General features: G+C 34.7%; 1 protein-coding gene across 7 annotated transcripts in view; it reads left to right on the top strand.

Moving 5' to 3' along the window:
- The window catches only part of MARCHF7 (membrane associated ring-CH-type finger 7), a 40,979-nt gene that overhangs the window by 14,516 nt on the left and 968 nt on the right, over positions 1-25,495 (top strand). For 2 of the 7 annotated variants that reach the window (XM_070422924.1, XM_070422925.1), the window contains 8 exons: positions 5,319-5,514; positions 7,251-7,415; positions 9,088-10,177; positions 13,096-13,265; positions 18,045-18,154; positions 21,234-21,347; positions 23,043-23,091; positions 23,686-25,493. In XM_070422924.1, the coding sequence (XP_070279025.1) occupies positions 5,319-5,514; positions 7,251-7,415; positions 9,088-10,177; positions 13,096-13,265; positions 18,045-18,154; positions 21,234-21,347; positions 23,043-23,091; positions 23,686-23,840 (2,049 nt within the window). In that variant the 3' untranslated portion in view covers positions 23,841-25,493. Of the gene's footprint in view, positions 1-5,318; positions 5,515-7,250; positions 7,416-9,087; positions 10,178-13,095; positions 13,266-18,044; positions 18,155-21,233; positions 21,348-23,042; positions 23,092-23,685; positions 25,494-25,495 lie in introns of those variants that run through there. The other 5 variants (XM_070422926.1, XM_070422928.1, XM_070422929.1 and 2 more) reach the window with 5 other exon arrangements.

Here is a 25,495-nt window from a genome sequence, read left to right as displayed (position 1 = left end):
GGACTTTTATGGTTAGTAATGACTGCACTAATTCGTAATCTATATAAAGCTACATGTGCTACTCTTTTTTTAAAAAAATACATTTTATTAATTTTTAAAAAAATATCTTATTTTTTACAGAGAGGAAGGGAGAGGGATAGAGAGTTAGAAACATCGATCAGCTGCCTCCCACACACCCCCCACTGAAGATGCGCCCACAGCCAAGGTACATGCCCTTGACCGGAATTGAACCTGGGACCCCTCAGTCCAAAGGCTGACGCTCTATCCACTGAGCCAAACTGGCCAGGGCATTTTATTGATATTTTACAGAGAGGAAGGGAGAGGGATAGAGAGTTAGAAACATCGATGAGAGAGAAACATCGATCAGCTGCCTCCTGCACACCCCTTACCGGGGATGTGCCCGCAACCAAGGTACATGCTCTTGATTGGAATCGAACCCGGGACCCTTCAGTCTGCAGGCCAATGCTCTATCTACTGAGCCAAACCGGTTAGGGCTGCTACTCTTAATGTAACTAATTTTCCTTCAGTTTTTGGAAAGGTTTATTAGGGCTATAACATAGTTGTATAAAGCTATAAATCTTAGATGGCATGACTTGTAAGTTTAGTGCAATTTATCTTGTCTTTTACATTTAAGTTTATTGCATTATTGTCTGAACAGCTAATTAAATCACACTTGATTTGCTAGAGTCTGATGTTTTGGTAACTGAATCTTAAGAGAATCCTTTAGTGAAAATTTCTGTCAAGTATTTTATATCTATGTATCATGTGATATAGTATATGACATTTACTACATAGTAAAAAACATTTTATAAAATATTTAGAGAAAGACAAGTGAAAAGTAATTTTTCTAAAATGTCCATATCTACATACAAACTCATAAACTTTATATGAACTATTTACTTAGTCTCATTTTCAATATTACTTTATATTGTCAGTTTTTGTTTTGTTTCTTAATTTTGTTGGTAGACAAGCGTATACTTGCCAGAGGCCCAGAATCACATCCTTTGTATTCTATAGAAATGTTGTAGGTTAAATGATGTTTTACTTACTAAGACTACAGAATTGTCCCATCCCCCCCCCCCCCCATTTATAGAAATTTCTCTTCTGATGCTTGTATAATTTTTCATACAGCCTCTTAGTGAGAGACATAAGACTCTGAAATCAGAATATATGGCCTGGATTGGAGTATTGTTTCACTCATAGCTATGTGAACTTGGGCAAGCAAGTTACTTCACATCTTATTTTCCATATTATTTAGTCAATTGGGTTGTTAGAGTTAAATGAATTAATACATTGAATGAGAATAGAGCTGCCACATGGTAAACACTACATAAATGTTAGCGCCTACATTTTTTTATCATTTCAGTTATGCTATGGACTAAATAATATGGAAATATCGTATTTTTATATAGTGCTTGACATTTCATGAATATTTTTGACTTTTAGTTTTACTTATATAGGACACATACTTGTCATTTCATAAAATAAGGATCTAAAATCTGGAAAGATTAGTGATTTTTCTTAGAAAATCACATGACTAGTAAATATGTTCCTGAGCTTAAGAATCTATTAGACTTCTGGATAGCTTTGTTTCTTCTTTGGGGAAATGGAGGTTCTAAGTTTCGAACAGTTGATTTGCTAAATATATTTGGATTCTCAGCCATTTGAAAGCCATGTTGCCTCTATTGTTAATCTTGCTGATGTTTCTGTTACTCCATCTTTAAATTTTGGTTAAAATTTGAATGGTTGAAAACTATGATCATCTCATCTCTTTGGTAACAATAAGCAGAATTTTAGATATTTTAAATAGAAATTTTATTTCCTATTAGACTGTTGATAATAAATTCGGGAGTATTCTATGAATATGTAATTGTTTGTTATTTTTCTATGTTTTCTATAATTTAATTTAAGCAGCTTTTCCTGTTTTTGTTTTTTTTGCTTTGTTGATAGTGATTACTTTTAATACGAAATAATAAAGTAGGTTTTTTATGAGGTTTATGAGGTTCTAGGTGCTTTTTTCAGTTAGTGACATCTTTTCTAATTTGTAGATCAACTATTGTAGAACTTAATACCATTGCCTATATTTAAATAGTTATGTTTCTAGAGAATTAAAGGATTAAAAGAATTTTTGTGTGTGTATATGCTTATCTACTGTAAGTACTTCCCATGGAAATAAATATGTATATACATGTGAATACATGTATTCATGTATGACCCATGAGAGTGGGTCAAGGTTATAACATCGAGAGGCATTCATAAGCTCTGCAGTGTTTTAAAGTTAAACTTGGACTCTTTCTTGTTCTGGGCGCCAGGAAGATCACACGGAAGAACAACCAGCTTTATAAGGTGTTTTGTTCATAAGGAAAAGAAATAACCCATTTCTCAAAGGAAGCAACCCTGTAGCACTCTGGTCTGAAAGGGGACAGTGAATAATATAATGGACTGTTGTCATGTAATATTCATACTATAAGTGTATATACCTAGCATAATGAAACTGCTACCTTCTGTCCATTCTACCCTTTTCATCTTCTACAATGTTCTGAGGATATTTCTAAGAAGTTGATCTGATAGTATTTCCTCCTTGGGTAGTTTCCAAAATCATATTTATTTGCAGAAGAACTATACAGTAACAATTTGTGTAATCCATGTGTAATTAGAAAAATAAGGGCAAGTTATGGATTTTGTGCATATAAAATGTATTCACATTAAAAGTCTGTTTAATTCTATTATAACCCTCATGTTTGGGGAGCACATAAAATGCCCTTTTTAAAAATTTGTAGATAAGACCTGGCCGGTGTGGTTCAGTTGGTTATAGCGTTATTCCATACACCAAAAAGTGGCGAGTTCGATTCCTATTTAGGGTACATACCCAGGTTTGATGATCCCTGATCAGGGCATGTGGGGGAGGCAACCTATCCATGTTTCACTCTCTCTGTCTTCTCTCTCCTGTCCCTCTCCCCCTTTTTTTTTCTCAAAGATCAGTTTTTTTAAAATGGGGGTAAGATTAGATGGTATTTGCTATTTTAGATCTCCTTGTCAAAAGTGGCTCTTTGCAAATTTTGAATTATAACATTTTTTGTTTTGTTCTCTGAAATCTAAAGGTGTTAAATCACTGGCATGCAGGATAATTTTCCCAATACTCTGATAATGGCACATAAAATGATTTGGTTTTGAAATACCTAATGAATTTATCTCTTGTGCTAACACAGTTCATTGATTAGGGGCAGAAGGCTTGTGATACCAAGTTTGTGCTAAGCTGAAGAGTGCCACATTCAACTAGCAAAATATTCTTGGGCAAGGGATGGATAAAATCCTGATCTAGTCTGTTCGTACTTTTTCAGCTTTACATCTGCTTTTCCATATATGTGAAGTTTATTCTGTAGAATTCCCTGAATATATGTAGTATGCTTCTCATAATTTAAGCATAATAGAAGATCAAGTAATGTAGTAATGCTTTAGAACAGCAATAGCCAACCTTTCGGACCTCACGGACCACCGGTTGGCGACCACTGTTTTAGAAGAATGCCCATGGTAGAGGGGTTTATGCATCTTTTTGTGTTGTTTATAATACTCCTCATTTGCCTACAGGTGAACTCTGTCTCATTCTATGAATTCTCTCCTACTCTCCCCAGGCATAGTTAGGCATTCTCTTTTCTGTGAAACTTTCAACATACCTCCTATTATAGCCTTACAGTAGGTCCTCGGGTTACTAACACGATCGGAACCCACCTACATAAGCACCTATGTCACTCACATGGAGCACATACACAGCAATAATGAAGTGAAACAGTAAAAAAAAATTTAAAAGATAAAAATTCCTGACCTTGTGGTAAGTAAATAATAAAAAACATAAAGCACATATATACATGTCGAAATGACGGAACTTTTTTTATATATAAATCAGTGGGAGATGGTGATGTAACCATGAAATGATGTCGTCGAGTCCGACGTAACCCAAGGACTGTCTGTATTTATATTATAAGTAGAGGTCCGGTGCACAAAATTCGTGTGCAGGTACAGTCCCTAGGCCTGGCCTGTGATTAGGGCCATCTTCCCCGGCTGCTGCAGCCTGCCCCACCCTCCACTGCCACCCACCCCCGTTTCCCCATTCATCATGGGGCGATCGGAGCCTGATGGCTGGGAGAAGGGACTGAGAGGTGGTCAGTGCACCTCATAGTGACTGGTCAAGCAGTCGTTCTGCTGTTCAGTCGATTTGCATGTTACTCTTTTATATACATAGATTTTTTATTGTTTCTTATATTTACTCTAGAACTCTTTGATGGTGCACATTATTTGGGGTTTATATTTATCATTAGAATGTTAGGTTAACAGACTGAATTTATGGCTCATGTTATATTCCATTTTTAACCCTTGTCAAGAAGTATAACACTTAAAAGTACATTGTTTTTCTTTTTTAAGATTCTTTAATAAAATGAACTGTTTACCACATACATATTAAAATTATTATAAAACATTTTTTTTTTTATTTTCTCTAGAACTCACTTTTATTTTAGTCAATTTAGGACCATTTCTATAATTGTGGTTAAAATACTATGTTCTTATTTAAACCTGTGTTTTTAAGGAGACAAGTTAATATTTTCTCTTTTTAGGCATTATGTTAGGCATAGTGCCTACCCATTTAATGAATTAAGAAGAAGTAAAATAGTTTGTACATTGTGAATAACTTGTGTTTTGGGTTGTTTTACTTTTGTGTTTTAGGTTGTTTTATTTTGTGTTCATCAGTTTATACATTAATAGAGAAAACCTTGAGCAAAGTGTTTTAAAATATGCACTTTTTTTTATCTACTTCACTGACTAAGAGATTCCAGATAATTGGGTTGTAGTTTCTTTTTTTAAAAAACATACTGTTTATAGTGTATTACTATATTCTTAATAATGAGCATTAGATTCGGGATAAGTTTTATTACTTGAAAAATTTTATTAAGAGTGTTCACAATCAGTTTATATATTAGTGTCTTTCTTGGCATTCTGTCCACCTCTAAGAACAGGAAACAGGTTCCTCAGAAGGTTGAAATATTAAACCAAGAAAACAAAATGAATAAAGTTTTTGCTCTTGAGTATTTCTTAGCCAGATGTTTATATACAGTTACATAGAAGACTTAATCTAATTCAGATTTATTACTCTACCATATACAATTTCAGTATAAAGGGGCAGTGGGTTAAAGGGAACAAAGATTATAGAAAACATACATGATAGAAAAATTTGGTCCTTGGGAATGTATTAGAATATTGTCAATTAAATTTAATATTGAATGCAAGCATTTTATTCCTTTAAAAAATTTTTTTAAACTTAACAGTCTACATCTGCATCAGCAGCTGCATCTCCATTTCAATCTACATGGTATAGTGAATCTGAGATAACTCAGGGTGCACGCTCAAGATCACAAAACCAGCTACGGGATCATGATTCAAAAAGACCTAAACTTTCCTGTACAAACTGTACATCTACCTCAGCTGGGAGAAATGTTGGACATGGTTTAAATGCAGTATCAGGTAAGAATTAAATTTATGTAAGGGTTACACCATGTGTATTTTGGACTAAAGCTCTTTTCCCGAGACCTGGTATATATTAGGCAAATAGAGCCAGTGGAGTTTCCAACATCCTCCCTTACTAGTAAATTAGTGCTGGAATTAAAATTAACTAGAATAGCCGAAAATGTATGGTGATCAAATTGGTAAAAGTGACATGTATTCTTCTGTTATAGGAGGTAAATTTTTTGTTAGTAGGAAAGCCAATTTTTCTGAAGTGGACAATTATTTTCAAAGCACATCTTCTATATCTTCTTCAGCTATAAAAGCCTAATATGCAAAGTGTCCCCTCGGGAGTTTGACCGACCAGGAGTTCGATCACTTGCTGTGATGTGCGCTGACCACAGGGGGGCGGCACAGAACGAAGGGAGGCCCCGGCTGGCAGCCAGCAGTTGCTAGGACCACTACCCGTGCACGAATTTTGTGCACCGGGCCTCTAGTCTTATAAATGAGAGACATTGTGGTATATATTGTTTAGAAAATATAAAAATTTGCCGGGGCCGGTTTGGCTCAGTGGATAGAGTGTCGGCCTTCGGACTGAAAGGTCCCAGGTTCGATTCCGGTCAGGAGCATGTACCTGGGTTGCGGGCACATCCCCAGTAGGAGATGTGCGGGAGGCGGCTGATTGATGTTTCTCTCTCATCGATGTTTCTAACTTTCTATCTCTCTCCCTTCCTCTCTGTAAAAAATCAATAAAATATAAAAAAATTAAAAAAAGAAAATATAAAAATTCTTTATTTAAAAAATAGTTGGTGGTATTCCACTAGTTTTATGGTAGGAATCAGAAAGCCATGATTCTAGCCCTCTAATTAGATGTTGGCATTGTACAAGTCACTTAACCATTCTGGGATTTAGATGGCTTATTTGTAAAGCTTTATGCTTGGCATTTTGTACTCACAGACATATTTGTTGTACAAATTGAAAAGATCTTTTGTTGAGATGTTAGGAGGCTCCCTCCTCGCTTACACTCTTCAAATGAAAAACTATCCAATGCCTAAAATCGTTTTAAGGTGGTACAAAACTTGTGATGGCAGGATTGGATATAAAATTCTTAAAATGCATATGTATTACCAATTAAATTAGTGTAAGCAATTTCTTTATATATTTTTTTAAAACATGTTTTTATTGATTTTTAGAGAAAGGAAGGGAGGGGGTAGAGAGAACCATCTAGGTGAGAGAAAAATCAATCAGCTGCCTCCTGCACGCCCCCTACTGGTGCTCAAGCCAAGAATTGAGCAGGATAGAGTTTAGTGTTAGAGAAGAATGTGTTTTAATAGGAAGTAATTTTGTAAGTGATGAGTTCATTTAGTGAATAATTTTATGTTTTGCTAAATTTTTAATACATTTTTATTGATTTTAGAGAGGAAAGAAGAGGGATAGATGGAAACGTCAGTGATGATAGAATCATTGATCCACTTGCTGCTTCCTGCACACCCCCTACTGGGGATTGAGCCTGCAGCCCAGGCATGTGCCCTGACCTGGAATGGAACAGTGACCTCCTGGTTCATAGCTTGACACTGAACCACTGAGCCATACCAGCCAGGCTGATTTGCTAAATTTTACTTCTGATTACAACTGTGTGACTATGGGGATTTCTGTAATAAATTACAACCTCCCTTTGTAGTATGGAAGATTTTTTTTTTTGTCATTAGAAACCTTAAAAGCTCTCTCTGAATTAAAACTTCTTTGATTATTTTAAGATTCTTGGAGACATAGTCAAGTTCCCAGATCTTCATCAGTGGTACTTGGATCATTTGGAAGTGACTTAATGAGAGAGAGGAGAGATTTAGAAAGGAGAGCAGATTCCTCCATTAGTAATTTTATGGACTATAGTCACCGAAGTAGTGATTTCACAACTTCATCGTGTATGTATAAACTGTATTGTTACATATAACTTAATCTGATAATGTTGTTTTCCTCTTTATATCACTAAATTACAGTACAAAAGAATAAATGAAGTGAATTTTATGGAAATTTTAAAATAGTTTAATGTTTTCTAGTAGCTTATTTGTTGGCTTTTAAAAATGTAAACAATTTAAAAGTGCATGAATATCCAGATTCTATGTGCCAATAAATTTTTTACTTGCTCTTTTAAGAACATATGTGCCATGAAGTATACTAAACAATTCTTGTATATTCCAGTATAATTTGCCTTATGTGATGTAATAAGTAACCAATTATAGTTAAATTCTAAACTAACTAAAGCTTGAAATCACCATTTTAAGACAATTTAAAATTACCTTAATTTAACACAAATGTGCCTTTGTTTTCTTTTACCCGCACTGTTAGTGCACATAAGCTTGAGCTTTTTAAACATAAATACCATAAAACAATAATATTAAGTAACTGAAGACAAAAAGTGCTGATGAAGTAGACAAATATAGCAGGCAAAAGTGGAGCTTGATTTACGTAGAAGATACATTTGTTTCTAAAGGTTAAGTTTATTTTAGATAATCGTATTGGGGCATATCTTTGCTTTATTTAAGACAAATGAAAACATCTTTTTATTTGCTTGGCTTTGAATGGATGACCTTTAGTAGATGGTATCAATAGCTTCTAGATTTGGGAATATAAAAGTACTGGGTAGAATAGATTTATCCACTAACAGTTTCTCTTTTCCTGAGGCTGCATGTATTAGCACAGTAGTAATCTAGCTTTTAAATTAGGTGTATGGGTAAGCATTCTTTATAAAGGAATGCTATAGATTTTCTCATCCCTATGAAATTTAGAACCACCAGTGGTGTACTTTTAAAATTTTAGATGTCAGGACTCTATTCTGACTCATAGCTCTCAGCCAGTATTAAAAAGTATTTTAGATGAGTAACCAGGGATAAGAATCACTGCTCTTACATTGGGGGGGGGGGGGGGGGGGGCACTTTTAGCAGTTAGCAGAGTTTGCCATAAAATTACAAGTGTGATAATACCAATATGAAATAACCTTTATGCTTACTGCAGAGTAAGAAAAATCTCCCAAACACTGTTTCCTAGGATTATTTTGCTTTTGTTTGTTTTGGTTTTGGTATTTTTAATTAAAAAAAAAATCTTTATTGTTGAAAGTATTATTTGTCCCCCATTCACCCCCATTGATCCTTCTAGCCCACCCCCACCTCGTGCTTTAATTTGTACAAGAGTCGTTTACATTGAATTATTTGGCACATTTAAAATTCCTTATTTGTTTAAATGTTAGATATTCTACCATATCAATTTCTGATCAGCAGATTCAGCTGTTTTACATTCATCAAGTTGTTAGATTGATGTTTGCCTCTCATAAGCTCTCATTTCTTTTTAAATTCTGTATAAAGTATAATACTGACTTTATATAAAAGTGCTAGATTTCACCAAATGTATAGAAAGAGAAGCACATTTATGGTTTTTTTTTTCTGTAATAATAGTTAAGCTGTGTGGTTATAATGTAGCAGTATTCAGTTTCAAACCAGTGTTTCATTTTGGCAGTAATTAGTCATTAATAAATGCAAGTTTTATTAGTAGTCAATTTATTTCATGTAATTAGCTATTTTTCCTTTCTTTCAAAAACAGATGTTCAAGACAGAGTTCCTTCTTCATATTCACAGGGAGCAAGACCAAAAGAGAACTCAGTGAGCACTTTACAACTGAATACATCATCCACAAACCAACAAATGCCTTCTGAACGCCAGACTGTACTGTGCTCTAGGGATTCTAGTAGAAATTCTGTAAGATCAAATTTTTCTCCAAGAGAATTGGAGTCTCTCCAAAGCAATACACAGCCTGGATTTTCTTATATTTCAAATAGAGGTGAAACCTCAGCCATAAGCAATTCAGATAGGATTGGTTCATCTCAAAGATCATTTCAAGAATCTTCTGACAATGAAGGTAGACGTACGACAAGGAGATTGCTGTCACGTATAGCTTCTAGCATGTCATCTACTTTTTTTTCACGAAGGTCTAGTCAGGAATCCTTAAATACAAGATCATTGAGCTCTGAAAATTCATATGTTTCTCCAAGAATTTCTTCACAGTCTCGTAATGCAGCATCAACTTCCGACGTTCTTGATAATAGGGCATCTGAAACTTCTCAGGGATTTCGATTTCTTAGGCGAAGATGGGGTTTGTCATCTCAAAATCATAGCACTGAGCCAGATTCAGAAAATTTTAACCAGGAATCTGAAGGTAGAAATACAGGACCCTGGTTATCTTCCTCACTTAGAAATAGATGCACACCTCTGTTCTCTAGAAGGAGGCGAGAGGGACGAGATGAATCTTCAAGGATATCAACTTCTGATACACAATCTCGATCTCATATTTTTAGAAGAGAATCAAATGAAGTGGTTCACCTGGAAGCACAGAGTGATCACCTTGGGGCTCCTGCCAACAGATCACAAACACCTGCAGCATCCAGCAGTGCTGCTACAGGTGGCTCCATGTCAGATTCGGCTCGCAGTGGAAGAAACACAGGAATGACAGGGATCCTTCCTGGTTCCTTGTTTCGATTTGCAGTCCCCCCAACACTTGGAAGTAATTTGACCGATAATGTCATGATCACTGTAGATATTATTCCTTCAGGTTGGAGTTCATCTAGTGGGAAAAGTGATAAAACTAAAAGTGTACCTTCAAGAGACCCAGAAAAACTGCAGAAAATAAAAGAGAGGTAAATTTATGTCTTAATCCCATAAAGCAAGAGCAGATTAGAGCAAAAAGTATTTCTAAAATTTTAGGCTTCTTATAACATTAATATCTAAAATTTGTTCCCTTGGGCCCTGGCTGGTTTGACTCAGTGCATAGAGCGTCGGCCTGGGGACTGAAAGGTCCCAGGTTCAATTCTGGTCAAGGGCACATGCCCGGGTTGTGGGCTCGATCCCCAGTTGGGGGCGTGCAGGAGGCAACCAGTCAATGATTCTCTCTCAGCATTGATGTTTCTATCTCTCTCCCTCTCCTTTCCTCTCTAAAATCAGTAAAATTTGTTCCCTTGAAATTTATAGTAAGATGTTAGCATTGATGTTACCTCTTAAAGGTAAAATGGATGAGAATTAATAATGGAAGTAGGCACTAAGGTGTCTACTACATGAAGAAATAATCTAAAGATTATTTTTAAACAGGTTTGGATACAGAAGCACACAAAGATAAAAATCTTAATCTCTTACACTAGTGCTTGGTAGACTAGTGCCAAATTGGATTCGTAAGGAGACCCAAGTGGTTATGGATTATTGAGATGATTTATTTACTATTTATTTGTAATTCTCACCTTTTCTTTTAAACATAAAATTATTTGCACATATTTTTAATTTTGTTTTTGAAGTTCTAAGTATATACTGAATATTCTTTATTTGATAGACCAGTTTAAATTTCAGACTTTTAAAGAATCTTTATACTAATCTTTTGTACAGTTGAAGTTTGCTTTAAAATGTCTGGTAAAAGTGGAAAGGTGAAAGATCAGAGATTATAGAACCAATTGGATTATTAATTTTATCATATTTTTTCCATCTAGTAAAGTAATTTTAATGATGAAATGGGATAGGGTAGTACATATAAAATATAGGAAGAAAAGACTGTAAAGCTAAGGTTATGGAGTGTTTTGTTGTTTTTTGTTCATAAAGGCCTAATGTAATTTAATTTGGGGGGAACATAGCATTTACTATCATTTTATAAATTTTTTTGTACTTTTAAGAAGAAATACATTCAAGTCTAATTCTGAGGATAAAGGGAACTTCACACGCTTTCTGAGATGTTGGGCATTAGGATACTATATTCCATTCTTCCTTATAAAGAACAAATTGTACCATGTGACTCTTCCTGCTTTTGAAATTTCTGATTTTTCCTTTCTTGGAGAAAGATTTACTCTCTGCCCTGATAGTATTAGTTTTAACATTAATGTAGCAGCTCCCTCTGATTGCAAGCTGTCTACTGAGGAATGTAGTTATCACTATTACAGCTATTATAACTAATAGTTATAAATATTTCATGTGCCCAAGTAAGGTTAATTTGAGTGCAGTGATGTAAGCAGCAGGTTAATTTAGTGTTTTCCAGAGAAACAAATTAAACTGGCACCATCCTCTCTGGTTGGTTTTAAAAAATTTGTTGGTTATTTTGCCATAGAATTTGTGTGTGTGTAACCCTTTATTGTATTTTTTGCTCATGAGGATTTTAAGGTACTACATTTAAATTATAGTAGTTCCCTCTTACCACTTTTTGTGGTTTTAGTTATTTGTAGTTAACTGTGTTCCGAAAATATTAAATGGAAAATTCCAGAAGTAAATAATTCATAAATTTTATATCGTATGCTTTTCTGAGTATCATGATGAAATCTCATTCTACCTGGCTCTGTCCTGTTTATGATGTAGTTCATTCCTTTGTCCAGCTTGTCCACCCTGTACAAACAGTACAATAAGATACTTTAAGAGAGAGACCACATTCTCATTACCTTTATTACAGTATATTGTTGTTATCACTCTTTTTCATTAGTTGTTAATCTTTAATTGTGCCTAATTTATAAATTAAGCTATATTCTAGATATGTGTGTATAGAAAAACATAATATATATAGGGTTTGGAATTGGAGATCTTGATATGTACCCCTTGAATATTGGGGGGTGGGGAAGCTACTATAATAAGAGTGCAAAAAAATTGAATCTCCCAAGTAAAGAATAATTAAAACAATGAACTGTAGAAATTTAAATCTATAGGTAAAACAAAATTTATGCTTGAAGTCATACCTCTGGTTAAACCAGGGCATAAAAGTTACCTAGCAGCTGTATACCTGTTCCTCTTTCCACACATCTACTAGTATTGCTAAATTTATTGTGAACCAATGTAATCCAGATTTTATTTCAATAATAGCATTCAGTATAATCAATTTACTGAATACCTCTTTCATGCTAGCAGTGGGCTAAGCCAATAGGGATTTTAACAAAAAATTAATTTATTATACAGCTATTATTCTTCATTTAAGTTATTCTACATGTCGGCCTATTAATTAGAGTACATAGGTTAATGGAAACTACTCCACACTTAAAAGCCTACCAAAGAGGATTTACTAACATAACATTGCTGGGGATGGGGTAAATGGAGAATTTTTAAATCTATTTTGTTTTTTCTGTAATTTAATACAAAAAGCTTATCAGTTTGAACATATGTTCTGACAATATGTAAATGAGAAGTCACTAGTCTGTATTTCTTCAAGGCATTCAAGTTGTTTTAAAAGTTTTTCGGAGATGGGGCGGTGGGTGGGATTGAAGTAGTCTATGATACTACAGAAATTAAAATCTCTCAGGGATACTTGTAAAGTGACTGAAAAATATGGAACTTGAACTGTAGTATCAAAGACAAAATTACTTAAATCATTTGAAGATAAGTAATAGGATAGTTTATTTTATTTACCTTGAAAATATTTATTTTAATTTTCATTGTTAAGGTTTTTCATGGTGGTTGCTGTTTATTGTTACTGTTTTTTCCTAATCAGAGAAAGAGTAGAAATAAAAGAAAGGTATTGTTTGGGATTATATATGACTCGAAGTGACCAATCATGATTAGCTTTGATAGCTCTGTTTAGGAAATCTGCCTTATTTTCCAGCCTCCTTTTAGAGGACTCTGAAGAAGAAGAAGGTGACTTATGTAGAATTTGTCAGATGGCAGCTGCATCATCATCTAACTTGCTAATAGAGCCATGCAAGTGCACAGGAAGTTTGCAGTATGTCCATCAAGAGTGTATGAAAAAGTGGTTACAGGCGAAAATTAACTCTGGTAAGATTTAACCTTTTTGTGTATTTTGTTTTCACAATTTTTCCAAGAGATGTATGCATGAATGCATATTAATTAACAAATCATTACAATTTATTGTCAAATTTATATTCTTACCAAAGTGTCTTGATCATTTTTTGAAGCAAAAACATTAAAGCACATTAGTCTTGTATCATAACTTCAATTTATACTACTATTTTTAATATTCCATTTACCCAATAGACAATTTACTTCATAGTTATAATACAACTATAATTTGTTATTGCTAGGTAACCATTATATCATGTAAGATCCTTTTGAAAAGATTTGTTTCTAATGCTGTTGTCTAATGTTGTGCAGAAATAATGTTACTGTAGAGACTCATTTGTTTCTTGAGTAAGTGCCTGTTGTGAAACCAGGCACAATTCTATATGTGAGGTATAAAGTGATAAACAAGACAGAGGAGGTACTTGCATTATGGGGTAATATTGCGTGTTAAAGGAATGACTTGTTGAGGTGATGACATTTAAACTGAACAAAGAAGAGCCAGCTAATCCAGAATGAGGGCAAGAGCATTCCAGCAGAGGGAACAATTAGTGCAAAGATTTTAAAGTGGCAGTGACTTAGAACTGAATAAAGCTTGCTTGGAGTATAATTAGTGGACAAGGAAAGGGGTGATATAGTTGAAATAAGAGAGATTAGCAGAGGCTAGCTCATTTAAGACTTCAGAAGCTAATGTCTGAAGTTAGATTTTTATCTTAATTATGAGAGGAAGCCACTGAAGGGCAGGAGAGTGAAATGATCTTTTATTTTGGCTGCGTTGTGGAGGGTGGATTTTAGGGGGACAAGAGTAGCAGCAGGGAAGCCAGCCATTGATCTATTGTGGTAACTTACCAGAAATCTGTCTTACTATAAGAGAGAGGTGGTGATGGAGGTGGTACAAATAGATGTTTTTATATATATATTGGAGGTAGAGTCTGTAAGACTTGCCGGTGGATTGGATGTGGATTGGATGTGGTGGAGTGAAGGAGAAAGAACAATTAGGAAGCCCATATTTTTGTCATGAGCTGCTAAGAAAATAAATGGTAGGTTCATTTACTGAAATAAAGAAGACTGTGAATTGAATAAATTTGGGAAAGGAATTCAAGAGTTCTGTTTTGGAAATATATATTAACCAGATGGAAATGTCAACTTGGCAGCTTGCTAGACAAGCTGGATATTTCACAGGGTATTAGCACTGGAAATTACAATTTTGAGAATCATAAACACATATGTAATATTTTTAGTATCGGGATTAAATTAGGTCATTTAGAATAAGAGCATATATCTAAGAAATTAGCCCAGGACAGAGCCTTGGGACACCCAAACGTTTAGTGGGAGCAGAGAAGATTTGAGGAGCGGTCTCAGTCTAGTAAGAAAAAAAGCTTAAAAAAGAGAGTGTTGTGCAAGCCAAGAAAAGGAAGTGTTTTAAGGAGAGTGTAATCAAGCCTGTCAAATATACTACTAAGAGATACAAACAAAGAAATGACAGTTGGATTTGGTGGCCTGAATGTCCTTTGTAGCTTGTCTCTGGAGTGCTGGGGTCATAAGCATGATTAGATTGTATTGAGGAGAGAAAGATGGGATCTAGGGCACAAGTCAAGTAGTTAGCCTTTAATAGGAATAAAGGTATTTTAAAAAAATTACAAGAAGGCTAGTCTAGATATGGATGTTGATCAGTTTAGGTGAGAAGATGCTTGGATTGCTATATAATTGCTTCTGTTTTCTTAGTTAAGGGAGATAAAGTCTTCAGATGGTTAGGGGACAGTTTTAGAGATTTTGATGTGTGGGGGAAATACCATTCTAAGGTGTTTTTAGGAAGTATCAGTTTCATTAAAATCAGTGGCCATGAATATGATTCCCAAGTGAGATAGATACATGTAATTTTATTATTTTTTCCCATTGATTTTTTTTACTTTATTTTTTTATTTATCTTTATTATTGAAAGTTATTACACATGTCCATCCGTCTGTCTCCCCCCTGTCCCCCTACCCCCATTGACACACTGCAGCCTGCACCAGCCCCTCTAGGCCTTCACTACACTATTGTCTGTGTCCATGGGCTATGCATATAAGTTCCCCAGTTAATCTTTCCCCTCTCTGCCCCTAAGCCCCACCTTCCTCTGAGATTTGTCAGTCTGTTCCATGCTTCTATGTCTCTGGATCTCTTTTGTTCATTAGTTTATTTTGTTCATTAGATTGCACACATGAGTGAGATCATATGATACTGATCTTTCTCTGACTGGCTTATTTCACTGAGCATAATACTCTCCAGGTTCCTCCAGGTTGTCTCAAAGGGTGTAAGAGATCCTTCTTTTTTTACAACTGCATAGTTTTCCGTGGTGTAAATGTACCACAGCTTTTTTATCCACTCATCTACGGATGGCCACTTGGGCTGTTTCTAGATCTTAGCTATTGTAAATTAATGCTCCTATGAGCATTAATACATTCTTTCTGATTGGTGTTTCTGGTTTCTTAGCAGTGGGATCACTGGGTCAAATGGCAATTCCATTTTTAATATTTTGAGACAATTCCCTACTGTTTTCCATAGTGGCTGTCCCAGTCTGCATTCCCTCCAGCAGTGCACACGAGGGTTCCCTTCTCTCTACATCCTTGCCAGCACTTGTCATTTGTTAATTGTTGATGATGGCCATTCTAACAGGTGTGACATGATACCTTATTAGCATTTTAATTTGCGTCTCATGATTAGTGACTTTGATAATTAGTGATGTTTTTCATATGTCTCTTGGCCATCTGTGTGTCCACTTTGGAGAGGTGTCTACTTACGTCCTTTACCCATTTTTTAATTGGATTGTTTGTCTTTTGTAAAGTTTTATGAATTCTTTATATATTTTGGAAATTAACCCCTTATCAGATGTATCATTGGCAAATGTTTTCCAATGCAGTGGGTTCCTTTTTCATTTTTTTGATGGTTTCTTTTAGCTATTTTCTAGAGAATGCATGTAAGTTACTACTGCTTTCTTGGACTTCATGCCAAATTTTATTTTATTTTATTTTATTTTTTAATATATTTTTTTACTGATTTTTTACAGAGAGGAAGGGAGAGGGATAGAGAGTTAGAAACATCGATGAGAGAGAAACATCGACCAGCTGCCTCCTGCACATCTCCCACTGGGGATGTGCCCGCAACCAACGTACGTGCCCTTGACCGGAATCGAACCCGGGACCTTTCAGTCCGCAGGCCGACGCTCTATCCACTGAGCCAAACTGGTTTTGGCTATGCCAAATTTTATTACTTAAAGAATTGTTGTTATTAAGTAGCACTAATTCTAAGTTTTATGAGCTCTTTGAAGATAGGGGTTACTCGTTATTCTTTTTCCTGAATCTCCAAAACCTGTAATATTGCACATAACAAGCACTCAACATGCTAGTTGAATAGAATTTAAACATACCCTGTTACTCATGTGACTTCCTTTAATTTTCAGAACATTTTTTTCAACTTAAAGCCCTATCTAAAAGAAAATACAGTGGGGAAAATGGCTTTATGTTTAACTAGACAAGACTGCTACCTACTAAATTGGAACCTGAAGCTTAAGAGTAATCAAATGTTGAATGCATATGAGACAAAAGGAGCTTTTTAAAAAAATTTGTGGTAAAAATATATATATATATATATATATATATACACACACACAGTAAAATTTTTCCTTTTAAACGTTATTAAGAGTACAATTCAGTGACATTGTGTGCATCCAGAATTTTGTGTGACCATCACCATTATGTTTGCAAAACTTTTTTATCACTGCAAACAAACTTTCCATTAAGCAATAATGCCCTCCTCCTCCCCTCCTCCCCTCCTCCCCTTCTCCCCTTCCCACTTCCCCACCACAATCTCTGGTAACTTCTGATTTACTTTCTCTCTGAATTTGCCTATTCTACACATTTCATATAAATGGGATAATGAGGTATTTATTCTTTTTGTACCTACCTTACTTTGCTTAGCATAATGTTTTCAAGATTCATCTATGTTGTGGCATGTATCAGGACTCCATTCCTTTTATGATAGAAAGGAGCTGTTTTGATCTGGACAAAAGTGGCTTTTTTTCCCCCCTTTCCTAACCTAAGGAGGGCACATTCCTTAAACCATGAAAGGTCTTAGGTATATATTGTCACATCAAAGATACTGGTCTGGGTATATGCAACTAGTTGTTCGAGATACTATGTTATTAAACACTACTAGCCTGAGCATGAATCCCTGCACTAGTAGCTCACTGCCACCCTCCTGTAGCTCCCCCCTCCTCCCTACCCCCTCTCATAGCTTGCTGCCCTGCCCCCTCCTGTAGCTCTCTGCCCGCTGCCCCACCCTCCTGCTGATTCGTGATCCAGTCATTACACGGCCGGTCGTTACGCGTCAAGGTGTAAAAACCATTTGCATATTACATCTTTATTATATAGGATTGTTTTAATGCCATCTTGCCGATGTACTTAAGGGTGAAGGAGGAAGTGCAGATGGCATTCCATTATCAGCTTCCCGGGATCAGTAATGTATGAGTATCTAGTAGAAAAACAACAACAGGTATATAAATGGGTGGAGGCTTAAATACCAGAGTAGGACCTGACACACACTCTAGGTATTGCTGATTGCTATTTTAGGAGATATGACTAATTTATGGCAATAATCCAATCTACCTTCTTCCCTCCCTCCCTTTCAATTTTCTATATCCTAAGCTTAAAACTTAAAAGGAAAATGTTTTGTGGAGCAATAGCAAAGCTAAGGTTCACTTGTAATGTACTATTTCACCAGGTTCTTCCTTAGAGGCTGTGACCACCTGCGAACTCTGTAAGGAGAAGTTACAGCTCAACCTGGAGGACTTTGACGTCCATGAACTGCACAGAGCTCATGCAAATGAACAAGTTAGTATATTTTCCCTTGTTGGTAAGTGTCTCTTCTATGTTTAAAGGACAACTCTTGAAGAAAAGATTAAAACATGGTCAGAAAACCGGCATTAAAATAATAAAAATAGTAATAATTTTTAAAAAAATATATTTTATTGATTTTTTACAGAGAGGAAAAGAGAGAGAGAGTTAGAAACATCAATCAGCTGCCTCCTGCACACTCCCCACTGGGTATGTGCCCGCAACCAAGGTACATGCGCCTGACCAGAATCGAACCTGGGACTCCTCAGTCCACAGGCCGACGCTCTATCCACTGAGCCAAACCAGCCAGGGCAATAATTTCTTAATATAATTCTCTGTTACTGCATTAGGGATTATAATTTTATAATTTTCTTTTATTTTTCTCATAACTTTCTGTCACTGAAAGGTAAATAACCAAGTCACAGGTTTTAAATTTATGTAGATAAAATATATCCTATGTTTCCTAAATAAACCTGAAAATAATAAAAGCTTGGGAAAGTGATCCCTAAGTAGTGCCCCAGATGTCTCAGTTACGAATGCCTCTTGAGTGCTGGAACATGATTAAAACAACAAACCCTGGATTTGCTTCATATTTCTGCATTTTTTATGTTAGAATAGTTTTTATATGCATATCTGACCACATGTTCTTAGTATCCTTGTTCCCTCCGCCTTCCCCATTTCTGTTTCCAACTTACGTTGAACAAGTTATTTTATGAAATTTTTTATTCCAAGTTCACATAGTTGTTTTCCTTTAGTATTTGTACCATTATAGTCTAGCTGTTATTTATATAATGAATACCAGGGCTTCTTTGATCATAATACATTTTTCAAATATTTTCTTCTCATTTCTCGGATTCTTTTGGTATGTGTTGATAACTCCTGTTTCCCAATAATTTTGTTCACTAATTTTTGTTTCTTGAAGAGCTTTACATTTTTAAATGTTGGGATGCTTAAATTATACAATTTGAATGAAAAGCTCACTTCTTAAAGGAAAGTTTGGGAGGTGGAGGTGGAGGTGGAGAAAAGATGTTAAAGGAGATTATTAGGATGATCCTAGAGCCATACACTCTCCAAGTGAGCTTAGCATATTTGTTATTAAGAGAGATATTTGATGGTGAGAAAATTCATGAATTCTTAAAAAACACTTTTTAAATGAAGGGGTAATGGACCCCCCGCCCCTTTATTTTATTGACACAAAGTTGAGATAACATAAAAACCACTTAAATTGAGCAATTCAGTGGTTATCCATACATTTGCAATGTGCAACCACTACCTCTGTCTACTTCCAACCATTTTCATCTCTTCAAAAGAAAATCCTGTACCCATTAAGCAGTTTCTCCCCTTTACCCCCTTTTCCACATCCCCTGGAAACAACCAGTCTTATGTTCTGTTTCTGTGGAGTTCTCTGTTCTGCATATTTCATATAAACGGAATAATGTGGTATATGGTCTCTTGTGGACACTACTTTTAAATGTGGGAATAAATGGATACCCCTGAAAATCTGATTAAAACCATGAACACTTCTTACAAAATATACATAGACACAAAATCTGTATATAAGTTATGGGATTCCCAAGTTCCCTGAAGCTAATTGCTTAGATCCAGGTTAAAAAATCAATGATCTAGTGCAGTGGTTGCCAACCTTTCGGACTTCACAAGGACCACCAGTGTTCCTCGGACCACCACTTATCTAGAGAATGAAAAATTAGGCAGCTGTAGTACAGATGTTATTCCAATAGTAATTAGTTATTATCTAATGAGTCGGTTGTCCAAAAAAATACCACTTAAGCAAGAAATTTTCGTAAATCCCCAAAGGAGTCTCTCTAGACAACTGAGCATTAGTACTTTAAAGAATGGTAGAAGAGTGTGGAAAGATGGAGTAATGCAAAGAAATATTTTTTTATTCTCAAAATGTGAGTAGGTTACAAAGGATGATTTTCTCCTGCCATCTTCCTTCTCTACGTACTCCATCGTGTCTCTTAAAGGTGTTGTTTGGCTTTTCAGTTAATCCAGGAATGTTTTTACTGTTCTCCAATGATTTTATGATCCACATCTTAAGTAATTTGGAAGTGTTGGGAAATAGGTGGAGTCATTGCTAAGAAAGCTTCCTGGCTTTAACTTCTTTGTTCTTTGTGAATTATGGATTCTGGTGGCCTGACAACTACCCCCATTTTAAGTGATTAGTTTAATGTTAATACAGTTTAGTATTTCATTATCCAGTGGCTTCATTTTTTTCAAGGTACTAACCATTAACATTTTTAAAATCGTATGGGTATATAATTTTCTTGTAAGATAAAAGTAATTAAGTATTTAAAGAAGCATTTAATAAATCAACTTTGAATTTCTTTAGTACTGTAGAATCTGATAACTTGCTGAAGTTGGTACTAATAAAGTATAGTTCTTAACTTGCAGATAACTTAATTACCAAAATGGCACAGCTTACAGATAGCTTGCTGTATAAAAACTACAGGACAGTTCAGATTTTTAAAACACTATATGATTTGTAGTTTTAGCTTCAAAACAATAGAAGAGTTTGGAATCAAATAACTATTTGAGTAACAGTTACTCTATTTCCTTTTTTAGTTTATTTTTTAAATTACTGTTGCCTTTAAATTAATTGTATTACCTAAGAATCATTTGACCTATCAGAGTAAGTTTTAGTTATATAGTATATATTGAGTTAGCTGTAGATGAAGTGATAATTTTTAAGTAAATATTTAGTCATTTGTGCAGTGAAAGTGCTTATGAGCTTTATAAAGAACCAGATTCTATAATCATATGACTTAAAAATCCCACTTTTATATAAACCATTACATAAAGGAAGACTGTATGAGACTAAAGAGGCTATTCACACACCTATTCGGACTCATTATTTGGCATTAGTAAAATTTTATGATGTTATAAAGGGTGGCCCTTTATTTCCTGTTTTAATAGATGGCACCATATCTCTTACTAGGAGCTAGACATGAATGAATATATTTCCTCTAGTTTATCAGTGTACTATGACTATCAATCTCAAGTTTACTAATTTTTCATTCTCCATTTTCTTTTTCTTTTGTTTGCTTCTCTTTTGAAGGCTGAGTATGAGTTTATCAGCTCTGGTCTCTACCTAGTTGTGTTATTGCACTTGTGCGAACAAAGCTTTTCTGATATGATGGGAAATACAAGTGAACCAAGCACACGAGTCCGAGTAAGTAATGTTGGAGGAGGGCGGTGGGAGGGTGTGATGTACCAGGTGTTTGTTTTGGAAAGCAGATTGTTTTATATGCTCATATTCTATTTCCTTTGAGGACTTCTTATGTTAAAATGTCTCTTAAAAATAAAAATATTGTAGATTTAATAGAAATTGCTATCTTCTATATTAAGCAGCCTAATTTTCTCATAAAGCTATTTTAGTTAAGTAATTTTCTAGCTCATAAAGGTAATTGGAATATATTTCAGTGAAAAACAGAAAGGAAACACTAAGGGGAAAGTGTTCTCTTTTTAATTGAAGGGAGAGGAAGATGACTTAGAAATATAACTTAGAAATCTGAACTCCAAAAACCAAGAGAGAATAGGAAATTAACTTCAATTTATTTGTTACTGTCATGTAAAAGCTTACCAATGTACTAATTTTCAAGTGAGTCCATAATGCAAACTATTTTAGATACGGACTATTTGGTATTTGCTCTGTACACTATTACCTTAATTTAATACTTAAGCTAGCTGCTAGGTAGTCATAAATGATACAGTTTGCCTCAGTGTACCAGAGGAGATTTGTATGCTGCTACCTTGCTCATTTTGTGTAGCAGAGGCTAGGGCCACCTACATCTCATTACTGTAATTATCTGAACACTTCATATCTTTAAATGTGTTCATAAACATATATCCTTTAACCTTTTTTATATAAGTGTTCATTTTAGTGACAAAAATTTAACAATTTATGGTATTTTTTAAATTATAAAAATGTAATGTATATTATACATTGGTAAAACATTTTTCTGTAACCATCATACGCACATTATTACACCTGTGAGCCAGTTGACAGATTATCATCATTGAGGAAAAGAGAATAAACTGGCTTAAGACCATCCAGAATTTGAGCAAAGATCTCTTGATTTCTTAGTATTTCAGAAATCATAGTACTACCTAAATCAGGGGTCCTCAAACTACGGCCTGCGGGCCACATGCGGCCCGCCGAAAACATTTATCCAGCCCGCCGGGTGTTTTTGCCGCCGCTGCCTGTCCTGCTTAGCAGCCGACTCGTCCCGGGCCCGCAGTGCGCATGTGTGGAGTGTCTGAGGGACAGTGAATTGGTCCCCTGTTTAAAAAGTTTGAGGACCTCTGACCTAAATCTAGTTAATGCCATAAAATGACTTCTCTCTTAAGAATGAATAAACCATATAAGTCTATTAAGTTCTATTGAATTCATGCCTTTTTAAAAAGCTGTCAAATTAATATTCAAGTGCAAGTCATTTTTATAATTTTTTTAAAAATATAGAATCAAGTGCAATACTTCGAGTTGTCACATTTACATAATATTCTTGTTTTAATTTTCTAAATTGACCACTAAAATTGAAATCATGAGTCCAAATTCTAAAGTTTTTATTTTTTCATAATTGTTGCGTTACATTTATGCAAGAGAAATGTTATTTGATACAAATTCTGTATTTGCTCCCAATTTCTACATGCTCAATACATGATTAATTTATTATTTATAAAAAATTTAAAAACAATATCCTTAAGCTTAAGTAATTTTTGAAGTGGGTCGAGAAAGACCCTCCTATTTAAAGGCTTAAAAATGGTGTTTGACTTTTTAAATAGAAATGAAACTCCTAAACTGAATCTCTCTTCAAATCCATTTGCAACATTTCAACTACTGTATTTTTTTCTGCATTGTTTCTAGTTTATTAACCTTGCAAGAACTCTTCAGGCACATATGGAAGATCTCGAAAGTAGGTGGAATTCCCCCTCCCCAGACTTGTTGAATTTACTGTTGCAAATTAAACTCACAGAGCAAAGCCTTAAGTATATACTCTCTCAAATTAGAGCTTCATTTATAGCCTTAATACCATTGATTTGGGAAAGACGGCTGGGCAACTGACATTAGGATTTTTAAAACATATTTTTTTAAATGGTACTAATTTTAAAGTACAGAAGGATCTACGTTTAACCATCAGTATATTACTTTCATTAAATAAAATTTTGTTTCTGATCACCTTAATTTTCACACTTAAGACGTTTGACTACTAATCAAACAACACTTTTTTAATCTTTTAGATTTTTGTATTTGTGCATGAAATTTTGTTATTCAGCTTTGTTAGATCATAAAAGATTTTCCTGGGTTTATGTGTAGTTGTAAGAAAATAGGGGTAAAAGAGCGCTAATTCTGAATCCATAACAGAAGCCATAGTGGTGGGTTAGTTGTTTCTTTTTTGTTTGTTTTGCTCCTTGTTCAGGTCCTCATGGACATTTTTAGATCCTGTTCTAGCATTAGGACTTCTGCCTGGGCTCCTATATGAAGGCATTTAATGTCCAAATTTTTACAGGCATCTGTACAACATACCATCTTCTCAAAGTCCTACAACCTCCATGGTGCTTCATACCAGGTGGACGCAGATACTGGTGGCTCTGGAATAGTTCCTGGGACTCCAAGATTACCCTGTTTAGTACTTTTTCACCCAAAGCAAGTGGCTCCCCATGATCAAATTTGAATGCACTCTTTGAAGTGTTTTAAAATATGTATTCTCCAGTTGATTACCTTCTATATTATCTTCAAAATACTTGAAAGTGTTGTCTGTAGTGTGCATAACATTTTCATCTTTAGCAAGTGTTCAGCATCTTTTGAAATAAGGTTTGAGGGGGATTTAGTTCTCATAAGAACTTTTTAATTCTTTGATTACTCTGAGATGGATTTTTGTCATTCTGTGCTATTTTTAAGTTTTAAAAAGAGTAGAGGTACAACCAGATAATGCAATTTTAGAATTTAGTTAGTATATGTAAAAATTGTATATAAAAGAGTCAAATGGTATATGAAATGGGATGTAAATCTTTTTTCCTTTATATCATCTTATCCCCTTTTTTGTAAGTAATTTATACTTTGTCAGATATAATTTCAGTGAGTATTTTCCCCAGATTGTTTCTTTTTTTTAAAAATTCTCTTTTATAATTTAGCTCCCTAAACATAAGTGTCAACTCCTAAACATGAGAGAGAGGAAAAAAGATGGAGGTGAAATATACTCAAATTCAGCTGAGAATGAGAGATGTTGTGGGTGCTACAAGTTAACTACCAAATAAATACCAGCATATTAACATTCTGAACATGGATTCTGACCAAATTTTCACCTGTGGAGTAAATAAAATAGAAAACATAAGTTCTTTACAAAGCAATTTACTTTTAGTTTGCTACTGCTCCATGATACAGCATAAAACTTAACCCTTGTGTTTATGCATTCATGAGCTTTTATGCTTGGTATCATTTAAGTTTTCTGCAAGATCAACGAATAGACTGAGAAACTGTACATGTAGCATATTTTTCTGGTGGAAGTCATTTGCTGGGTACTCTTAAATCACCCAGTGTTAACACAAGAAGAGTAAATGCCCTTGGTAATAGGGGAAATGCTAGTTCAGTGTTTATTTTAGTGAACTTCCATTTTCCTCAACATGCAGAGCAGTTTACAGAATACTTATGTTCTTCCTAAAGACATTACAGGATGTTTCATATTAAATTCTTGAACCACTAATGACGCTAAAATAAATTGAGGTCCGAAATACTGCAAAATGATAAGTTTCTGGCAATGTGGAGTTATAGGAGTAATTTCAACAAAAGGTTTTTACTGAATCCAGTTAGTTTAGGCTGTGTCTATAGAAAGCTATTTTTAATAACGAAATAGAGCTTTTTCTTGGCATTGTATAGACACAGCTTTGATGTAATTTGCAAGAATACCCATAATCTATTCTGTGCACTTTTTTTCCATTCTCACCGGATGCATCAAAACATGTTGCAGTAATAAGCCAGACTCAGGTGTGTGAGGAGGAACACTTGTTTTAAGTTTACTTTTTCTCTATTGAAATTGGCTAATATGAGAACAAACATCTCAGAAACTTTTTAGAAGATGTTCTTGAACCACATTTTAAAACATGTTTGTTTTTATAGAAACTAACAAGATTTAGGGATGGGGGTGTTTTGGAATGGCATTACCCACAGTCAAACTACCCTAACCCCTGTCATATCTTCATTTTGACCAAAGAGTTTATTACGTTGGGATTTTATTTTACAAGTCATTGCTCTTCTGGCTTCATATTTACACTTCCATTCTCATCCCCCTTAAAATCATTCTTGATCATCCTCTTTTCTTT

This window comes from Myotis yumanensis, unplaced genomic scaffold, assembly GCF_028538775.1.
Source record: "Myotis yumanensis isolate MYYU_CA2020_CCGP unplaced genomic scaffold, mMyoYum1.0.hap1 SCAF_8, whole genome shotgun sequence".
NCBI lineage: Eukaryota > Metazoa > Chordata > Mammalia > Chiroptera > Vespertilionidae > Myotis > Myotis yumanensis.
This window is presented reverse-complemented; position numbering and strand designations above follow the sequence as displayed.